The sequence below is a fragment of the Centruroides vittatus genome, unplaced genomic scaffold (assembly GCF_030686945.1).
Source record: "Centruroides vittatus isolate TY-2023 unplaced genomic scaffold, ASM3068694v2 scaffold_1152, whole genome shotgun sequence".
Lineage (NCBI taxonomy): Eukaryota > Metazoa > Arthropoda > Arachnida > Scorpiones > Buthidae > Centruroides > Centruroides vittatus.
This window is the reverse complement of record NW_027122670.1, coordinates 800500-811422: the sequence shown is the minus strand read 5'-3', so window position 1 is coordinate 811422 and position 10923 is coordinate 800500. Positions and strand designations below refer to the sequence as shown.

The 10923-nt window shown below is 31.9% G+C and overlaps 1 protein-coding gene across 1 annotated transcript; it reads left to right on the top strand.

The window, feature by feature from the left end:
* Nucleotides 1-170: 170 nt before the first annotated feature.
* On the top strand, nucleotides 171-9270 carry LOC136986536 (pancreatic lipase-related protein 2-like). The gene is made up of 10 exons (XM_067284086.1): nucleotides 171-300; nucleotides 374-651; nucleotides 6070-6216; nucleotides 6283-6403; nucleotides 6565-6681; nucleotides 6755-6871; nucleotides 6961-7221; nucleotides 8577-8697; nucleotides 8841-9038; nucleotides 9139-9270. Exons 1-10 carry the CDS (start codon nucleotides 216-218, stop codon nucleotides 9227-9229), a joined length of 1536 nt encoding a protein of 511 aa, XP_067140187.1. The 5' UTR covers nucleotides 171-215; the 3' UTR covers nucleotides 9230-9270.
* Nucleotides 9271-10923: the final 1653 nt, after the last annotated feature.

Here is a 10923-nt window from a genome sequence, read left to right as displayed (position 1 = left end):
TAAATGATAGGATTACAATTAAAATATACAAAATATCGTACCATCTGCAAATGTTCATAAGGTGTCTAAACAGCTGATGATTAGATAAATTCATAACGTAGAAGGTCACCTTCACCTTTAAGATAGTGAGCTAAAATATAATAAAAAAAATTATCGAAAGTTGCAGTATTATAAAGCCTGAGCCAATTACTAAATTAATTACAAATTATAGAAGGATGAAGATGAAACAGCCTTTTGTTTTTTCGGTACTTTTATCGGGATTAGTAATCCTTCTTTTTCTCCAAGATGTAAACGCTAAAGGTATTCTAAAATGCCAATATTTTAATGAAAAACAAAATATTTTACATTTAATCTTTTGTTTTAATAATTTTAGCCGACAAGATTTGTATGAAAGATTTGGGATGCTTCGAAAGAAAAGGAGACTTTTTTCATCCTTTATATCGTCCTATTGATATGTTACCTCAGCCACGAGAAACTATAAACACGCGTTTTAAACTTTATACATCCAAAAATCCTAGAGAGCCATATATTTTAAGTACAGATGACAAAAGTTCTCTATGTTCTGAAGATTCGCCACTTGATGTCAATAAGCCTACAAGATTAATTACTCATGGATTTATGGACACAGAATTATTCGGAAAATGGCAAGAAGTAAGTCATTTATAAAATAATTTATTTTAAATTAAACAAACATTTAAGTCAGAAATCAAATAGACAAACTAAAATTATCTAATAAAAGAAAAATCTAAAATGAAAAATAATAAATAAGAAAGACGGAAGACCGAAACTGAAAAGATAACTTTCTGGCAACCCAGGTTTAAGCACGAATTAGTAAAAAAATCGAAAAACTCCAGAAATTTTTTGAGGGCTCGCCTCGGATATGTCTGGCCCCATCCCTCACCACCACTGGGTTCGGCCACTCCATGGACGTAGCCGAACTTAGGATTGATATTGATATGATTTAAAAAGGCCGTCTTAAGCCCTGGTCACACTATGCGATTTCCAGCCGCGCAGGCGACCGCAACTGCAACAAGCGCGAGTCGCGCGCGTCTTCTCGTGGTCACACATTGTTCGTTGACGTTGCAACTCGGAACACGTGACCCTATAATAAACCAATAAAATTACAGTAGCTTGTTTTTGTCTACTTTCGTGAGTTTACCGACATTTTACGTTCTACTTCAGAGTATTTACGGAATTTTAGCTACTTTTCTTATTAAAATAGCAAGCAGTTCCTTTTCTGGAATGAATAAAAGAAAAAAGGCGATAATTTTGTTAGAGCTGGCGAGAATATACGAAGAGAAAAATAAGAAAAAACGTTCATGCTGGGTTAAAACTTGACGAAATGAAAATCAACGGGCTAAACAATCGTGCTTTCTTTCACCAGCTGATGAATGAATTAAGGCTTTCGGATGCCGTAGGTTATAGGGGATATATCCGTATGAATACCAATACTTATATATAATTTAGGAGAAACGTTTCGTAGTTTGGCATATCAATTTAGAGTGGCCCATAATTCGATATCAGTCATTATCCCAGAAGTTTTGGATGCTATTTATCAATCTTATAAAAGTGAATATTTGAGGGTAAGTGTTGTTTAGAGGAAAGCTTGAATGATTTAATTCATTTATAATCGATATATTTTTTTCTTTTATATAAGCATTTATTTTATTCAATTGTATATTATTAAAAGTAATCAAACTTTTTAAAATAAATCTAACAATAACTTTTATAAATTCAGATTTGATTTATATCAAATATAGCATTTAAATGTACTGAAACTGAGTTAATACAAATGTTATAATCAAGATATGTTGACAAATATACAACACAAAGTATGACGTGGCACAAAGACGTTTTCTGATTGGATGCGCGTTTGCAACCGTCGCCAGTAGAACAAACTTTTTGTTTCTAGTTGTGGTTGCAGTCGCGCCGGTTTTCGAGGGGGGATTACCAGTTAACGGGAACAGCCGTCGCGGTTGCAGTCGCCCGCGCGGCTGGAAATCGCATAGTGTGACCAGGGCTTTAATGTCCATGGGGCTTTAAAAAGTTTTAAAAAAACCCAAATGTATCGTAGTTCATTTTTCACCATTAGGTTGCACTCGATGACCGAGAAGATTAAGATGTCAACTCCGGATGACCCGGGATAAAATTTAAATGAGCAACCACGGAACTTTTTCTTTTTTTATCACTGTTTGTCCTAAATATGTCAGGCTCCTTCCAACCACTAAACACTGGTAGTTGGTCACTGGTACGCACCAAACCAATAAGCCTACCGCATGGATTTTTCTGGGTTTCCACCTGTCTGACACTTCAACAGCTTGATCCACTCTGTTCTGTCTCAGATATGTCAGGCATCATTAATGGCGTAGCGTGGGTGTCAGCCGCCCGGGGCGGAAGAAAATTTCGCCGCCCCCTTATTTAGGTATCTCAATTTAAAAGACTAAAATATACAGTAATTCTAAAGAACTTTTCAGCAAGAACAATCATCATTATTGTGTATTGTACAGGTTTAAATTTTTACAAGATATTATTATTTATTGTGAAATTTTGCCGCCCCCTAAAAGTGCCGCCCGGGGGGGCCGCCCCTGCTACCTCCACTACGCTACACTACTGGGCATCATTTCTCATCATCTAGCTCAGCGGTTCCCAATTTATTTTATCTTTTTTATCTTTGTAAAAAATGTTGGAACCCTGATAATTTTTAATGACTGTAGATAAAACAGCAAATAGAAACGTCAAAACAATTTATTGAAAATGCAAAAAAAAAGATTAATAATGGAAATCAAATATTATTACTTAATTCAAACTGATCGTTGAAATGCGAAGAGTTAAACTCTTTTCTTTCAATATTTTAAACACGCTAGTGCCGCATTTATACCTTCGTTTGAATCTTCTTTCTCAATCTCCTTATCACTAGAAACATTTGAAGTACTTGCTACATTTTTCTTCAAAACTCTTCTCTCAGCCAACGCTCCATGATTTTTTAATTGGGGTCTACATATTACTAAAAGCGCTATACATTTATACTATTTCCACTATATTTTTATATGAAAAATACTTAAAATATCACAAAACGATTGCAATGCAAAACTCTAATAATCTTTGACTGATATGTCCGCTTGTAAGATGTAGTGTTGCGTTGCAACACGTTACAGCTGATGGAAGATTAATTTACCCCCTTTGCAATACGTGACATTCGTCTGACATGAGTGTCCCGTCACTATAGTATCGTAGTATGTATTGTATAGTACCATCCGGTATCTGACTGGTCACTCCCGTTATTAGATTCAATAGGTTTGCGTTGCAGATAGCGACGAATTAAAGCATATTTAACGATTGTATTATTATTTATATGTTGGATACTTTTAAGGTTATTTTTTAAAAGGATTCTGTAACTTTAGATTAAGTGTTACCGTTTTTAAGGTTTCATTTTATTGTCAAATGTTATATCATGATTTCGGCTCGTTCCGTTACCGATAAATCAGTCTTCATTATGAAACAAAGGACGTCTTGATGACAGTGGTGGGTGCTGTTCTTTTTACTCGATGACTGTTCCTTATTTTAATATATGTTATATTTCACAAGAAAAAATAAACTAATAAACAAAATGCAAGCACTGTCTATCAGTCTAATGCATCAAATTAAAAACAATGTCTTATTCCAATTCAGGGCGAAAAGTGCCATGATACGGCCCCTACATAGTGACATTCGGCCTTACACAATGTAGACCGACGATATACACATAAACCTATTCCTGAACCAAAATTTGTTGACAGACCGACACTGTTTAGTGCACACAGGAAATAGTTAAAAAAGAAAAAAAAACCCAATAAAAACTGCAGACCATGTCAAATTTCGGATGACTTAATTCGTTTTTGATTTCAAAATTATTAATCAACGTTAATATAGGTTTAACGTTATTTAATAATTATTTATTAGGAGCTCTCGGTAAATTATTGGGTTGCAATTTGAAAAAATTGTAGACCTATAAATTTCCAATGACTTTCACTATTGAATTGAATCACAGTGATACCTCGAAAATAGGGTTTCTCATTTCCCGGTCTTTTGCTTGTTCCGGGATTCCGGGATAAAAGTGAACTGTTTCCCGGGATAGAATTAATTATTTTTAGGATATACAAAATATCTTGAAATCAAATGATATAATTATTTTTCAGTATTTAAAGTAATTTAATACGTTCTGCAACCGCAAAAATCATATTAATAATGCTGTGTAAGATATATATTAAAAATTATCTTTGAATTACGTAGAAATTTTCTCAAATAGAAAAAATTTATTAAAGTTTGCTGGAAACTGCATACAACAACAGCAAAATGCTTTGAATTGAGTTGAAAATTTAAATAAATAAATAAACTTCTAACTTAAAAGGTAATTTTCATTTTTTAAATAAAACATAATACAAAATATTATTGTAAATTTTTATAATAAAGTTTTAAAAAGCAAAGATGATCGATATTCCAATTACTCGATCTGGTTCTTATTTAAGTAATGAAAAGTCCCGCTCCCGAGAATGCCCTTTCCGATTCAATTGAAGTGAGAAGAATCGTGTTTAATGCATTTAAGAGAAGACGGATGTTATATGTTTTTCACCTGTTGCCTGGAAAATTTCTAGTTCGTTTTCGAGATTGTAGTCCTTCTTCTGCTCTTTAATATTCTTGATCTGTCTACCTCGGCTACTTTAATAGAAACATCAAGCTTATAGCCTGATAATTCAGCACTTCGTTTGTCTTTAATAATCAGGTTTATGAAGAAAAACTTCATACTTGCAGACTTCGTACTCGTTTGTATCTTTGCTCAATTTGCACGACCTGGCGTTACGCAGTTATTGAAGCTACTGGGCATGGTTAAAAATTAAGACAACATCAGCACAATTATTCCAGATATTGCAGGTTCTGACAAGTAAAGAATTTTCAGAGTCCTGCCACAAATAAGCTACGTATTGATTATTGACCATTTGTGACATGCCATAACGAGCAAAAATTTAAAAATCTAGCGAGTGGGTTTAAAATGAATAAATACAAATGTATTATGGGCAGTTTATGAGTTAATTATACTTTCTATTTGCAAAATTTTTACAACCTTAACACAAAATAAGAAAAAAGTGCATTTTTAAGAAATTTGCGGGATTTCCCGGGTTAAAAAAACAACCGGGATCCCGTTTGAGAAACCCTACTCGATACTCGAACTTAATTCGTTCTAGAAGGTAGTTCGAGTGCCGATCAGATCGGGTATTGAACGAATTTTTCCCATAAGAAATAATGTAATTAATTACATTTTAACTGGAATTTAGTACAAGTTTAACAAAGTTTATAAGTCTAGTGGCATACATATCATAAAAAACAAGAAACGAGAAAGTTTACGGGAAGTTTAGCGGAGTTATGCACTGAGCGACAGCTACGAGGAGATTAACACATTTTCTTTGTTGGGAATACCCATATCTAATATAGATGGGAAAACACGTCTATTAATTTTAGCAATGATTTTGTCTGACGATGATAAACAACTCTAGAGTTTCATTTTATTTTTAAATGGTTACTCATTTTTATCATAGAGAATTTTTTATGGATGACAAAATTAAACTTAAAATAAAAACATTTGTCATGGTAGGTCGTGTTTGCTCGGCACTCGGTCGAACAAAACAGTCGACTACCGAGTGGTTTTTATTCCTCGAACATGCATTCGAATACCGGATTGTTCGAGTACCGAGGCATTACTATACTGTACATCACTTAAAAACTAGGAAATTTGATTAGATTGAATTGATGGGAGAAAGAAGCACAACACATACAATACAAAAAAAATGGCGCTATTATTAAAGAGATGCTGTAGAAAACAAGAATAGAGTAGGCAAAATTAATTTAATTTTTCTAAAATTTATTTTAAATAGTAAAATTTTCTTATTAGATATTATTATTAATATTTAAAATTTATAAGAAAAATAATTTTAAATATACACTGTGAGTTTACATTAGTAATAATATTTTAATATAATTTACTAATTATAATATATTTTAAATGAAATTCTCATTATATTAAAATTTTTAAAATAGGAACTAAAAGACGAACTAATGTTAAACGAAGACATTAATTGTATAATTGTAGACTGGAGTGGAGGAAATAAACCTCCATATGCTCAAGCTACTGCTAATACTAGAGTTGTAGGGGCAGAAATAGCATTTCTTCTCAAAACTTTAACGGTAAGGAAAATGTTTTAAGTCATATTAAAACTGCACTTAACTAAGAAGAAAAATCACATATTTTAGGATTTATGTGGGTTATCAACTATGAAAGTACATATCATTGGACACAGTTTGGGATCTCACATAGCATCTTACGGAGGAGCAGGAGTTCAAAAATATAACCTTACAGTAGGAAGAATTACTGGTAAATTTAATATATTTTTTAAAATTTTTATATTTACTTCGAACTGAAGCTGATATAATAAACAATAATAATAATAATAATTTATAGCATTATCGTAGCTAATCAGCATAAACATAGATCAAATTATTACATTAGAATGTTATTTCTTATTATTATTTTAGGATTGGATCCTGCTGAACCTTTCTTCCAAAATATGCCTACAACTGTAAGACTCGATCCAAGTGATGCTGATTTTGTAGATGTTATACATTCAGATGCCAAAACAATATTACTTTTAGGTAAGTTACCTCAATTTTATATTGTTAAATAATGATATAAACACGTATTCGTATATATTGTAATATATTTCAGGTTTTGGAATGGAACAACAAGTAGGCCACATTGATTTCTATCCAAACAATGGACGAAATCAACCAGGTTGTAAATCTAGTAAATTTACTTCGTTCATTGTATCCGGTCTCGTTGAAGGTAATATATAATATTGATATTTCCATTATTTCAAAGTTTCCAAAATAAATATTTTATTTTTAAGAATTTTTTAATTTATGATTAACCAGGTTCACGAAGATTTATCAGTTGTAACCATCAAAGAGCTATAGATTTCTTTATAGCAACTACTAATCGTAGAGGTTGTCTCCCAGTTGGAATTGGCTGTAAAGATTGGGATACATTCTTAGAAGGAAAATGCACAGAATGTGGTCCAGATGGAAGCAAATGTGGTATTATGGGTATTCGAGCATACGAATTTTATCCACATAAAAGGGATGATTTCCAATTGAAGACGTTTTTAAAAACTACCGGAAAATCACCATTTTGCTGTAAGTTATGTAATTTCGATTAATTATTTATAGTATAGTATTTAAGTATAACTAAATTGATGTACAGAGTCTAAAAGCCAAAGGAAAAAATAAACAAGAACACAATTGAGGGGAGGTTTAAGCTGCCACAAACGGATTCATCAATTCCGGTAATCCCAGTGAGATAATTAACTCCAGTAGCAGATGTTTCAAAGAACAATGGCTCAATGTCTATATTATTAAATAGAAGGATACTCTTAAAAATATATTATAAAAATTATGTGTAAGAAATCACAACATTCTATTTTTGTGATTGATTTTTTGTAATGAAATTACCTTTCTTTAGTGAGAACACTGAATATATAAAATGATTAGTCAGCGAACGATTAAAAACAAACATGGGTGCTTAATTGAAATATTTTTAATACATTTTCTAAAGAATAATTTACGCTTTCTACTTAAAATAAAAATCAAATTTTATATTTTATCAAATTTAAATTTAGAATTTTATTTAGAGACGGCATAATTAAATAATTGATCCTTAAACATGAGCTATACCATAGATGGAAACTCATGGCTTTTGTGGTTTCTAGTGTGATTTGATAACAATATAAATGGTACAAATCTTAATTTTTCTGTTACGAATTTTGAATTGTAAGCGTGTTTTCAGTGAAGACAGACTATCTATCAAAAAACAATTAATACATATTTTTGCTACGTATATATTGAATGCATACACTTATGCAACTTGCAGGATCATCGAGAAGGAGGGAAAGCTAGGTATTTTTTCTCAGCTCTGAGAAGACTTACGGGCCTGTGTGGTACTATCTTTATAAAATTAATGTTATTTTTTATTAACATAAAATAAAATCTTTAAGACAGCATTTCATTAATAAAAAACATTTCGCATGTTTTATTTGTTCGAAAAAAGATAGCTAAAGAAGCTCGCGAAGGGGGAAAAAGACCAGCTTTACTCCCAATACAGGCTCTCGATGGCTCTGACAGTCTGAAATATAACATGCAACCCTTATGATATCCCCTGAAATGAGACGTGGCTTTCTAATTACAAAAGATTTTCCATCTTTGAGTAACGTTGTTTACGTATTGACGGAAGTGTTGCGTTGCCTTCCAACGCAACACTTGGGCAACTCTGCCAAAGGAGTACCCTGGAAGGACTTTTTATGGAAAACTGCCGTCTGTTTAGATACGTGAACAAAATCCGGAAATATTCATGCTGCCAGTCCGTTGATGAGGACCGAACTCGTGGCCAACTGCCAGTGTTCAGTAGTTTTATCCACCCGGACACTGGTGGGCTTAGGCCATATCATTTAATATAATTCAATGTAAATGGAAACTTACTGGTATTATTTTTATAGTGTATCATTACGGCATTCAAGTAAAATTGTATAATGCAAAGTCGAGTAAAAATCAAGAGGGAAAATTGACCGTATCATTGAATGGAGCTTTGGAAGAAGTTGAAGCTCCGTTAAGTAAAGAGTAAGTAAATTTAATTTAAAAGTTATAATAAATATTTAAATATTCATTTAATGTAAAGTAAAGCGAGATGATATTATATATGTCACGAATAACATGAAATTAATAAATTTATTTATCAAATTTAATTCATTTATTTATTACAGAAACGAAGCTCTTTATCACGGTAGTACCTACAAATATTTATTTACCACATCGAATATTTTAGGAGATATTAAGTCAGTAACATTCTCTTGGAAACATCACAGAGATCCAAAAAATCCATTAACATGGGGAATTCTACGAAAACCAAAATTATATGTAGAATATATTAAGGTGATTCCTCTAAATTATGTTGATATGAAGTGAGTATAATATTATTAACCTATGTAAAAAATTTGAAATTTTATTAATTAAAATTTACTAATTCAATATAAATTAATTAATTCATTTTAAATTTTACAGAGAACGTAATAAGAAAATAGGTAAATATTGTTTTGGTAAAGAGAAGGATATCGAATCGGGTAAAGCAGCAACATTCATTCAGGATTGTTAAATATTATCATAAAATGAAATAAAATTTTTAATTAAACAGTTTGTGATGTAGTTTTCAATTTACTTTTGATCATTTTTGCTATTAATTGCGATTAAAATAACCAAAAGTCGGAGAACAGTTTCATGTAAATAATGCCTATCTGGCCGGGAAAAGAAGTCCTTCAGCACCGGCTACCCCATTGTGAGTTAAGCTTAGCCCACAATGAGCCTGAAAAAACAGGGTGGTTATTTTTTTCGTAAAAATGAGTAACATGTGAAGAAGAATCAAAATTAAGCATACTTTGCGAAATACGATAAAAATAAGATCGCTGTGAGATCGCTAATCTATAAAAATTGCGAGTAAATATAAGAAGAATAGCGTAAATTTCGTTGGGGGTATTCTTAAGTGGAGCCAATTCGACTGTATAAAACCATTAAAATATTTGAAGTATAAAAGCCGATCAAAATATTTAATTCTTTCTTTAAAATCAGGAAGACCCAGTCTAGCCCTGGCACCATTCAGAGATTGAGTGTTGGGAAAGTTACAAAATTTATTTAGAAATAGATATATTTTATCGAGTTCCTTGGAAATTTTGTGTAAAATAGTGGGGGCCGCCACGGCCCAAATCGGCAAACCATAGTCGACAACAGATTGGAAGTTTGCAAAGAAACAGAGCGAATAACGTTTCTCGAGGAAATTGGTTTTCAGAAATGCTAAAAGATACTCAGACGTATAGCGATAGATTTTATTATTTTATTGACGTGTTAATAAAATATTAAAAACAGACAAAACTGGGAACAGTTTCGGAAAATCGCTGATGTCTGCTCATCCTAAGAGGCCCTTTTATTGAGTCTATCGTGGTTCGATCAGGCCTATAATAGGGTTGGTATAATTCTGAAAATATATCAAGATTACACCACTCCTAAAAACTTCTTGAGCAGTTTGGCTCGAATTCAGATTTCCATAGCAGTAGGCTCCTTAACCATATCGTCCATTTCTATAAATATACTATTTTATACTTTATCAAGCAGCATTGAAGGTCTGGAAAGACTGCATGCAACATCAAGGCTATAGGTCTCATTTCTGTTCTAGATAAAGCTATTTAGTATAGATGAATTTATAAAATTGAATTAAAATATTTTGACTCATTCAGTTTAAAAACATACCCAAGTTTTATAATATAAAATTTCCACAAAAATAGGATGAAAATATTAACTGTTATTAGTAAACGTATCATTAATACCAATTAATCGATAATCGATAATCATAAAGAGGCTAATATATCGATTTTTTTAAGTTACATGTTTCCACGCAGTTGATATATTTAGAAAAATGGAGTTCTGTAGATTCGAATGTAAGCCGAATTTCGAAAACAAATGTTTAAAATGTCTAACTTTGCCACTTTCGCGATTATTATATCGATTTGGATTAAGAGATTCTCCATGCTCAAGATCCAATAGAATATCATTTCATAATATTTATAGATTTATTGTCTGTATATATTTTCTAACAGTATTTTTCGCAAGTTTTATAGCAATACAGTTTACTTTGCCAGTTCTCAATTCGTTTATACCACATACGATACGGGCATTTAAAGATTCGGTCAAGAAGTTCTTACTGACCTTTATATCATCACACGGTAAGCACAGTTCTCTTTTGATAATTGATAGCTTGTTATTGCTGCGGATCTCTCTAACAATTATTATTTTTAATAA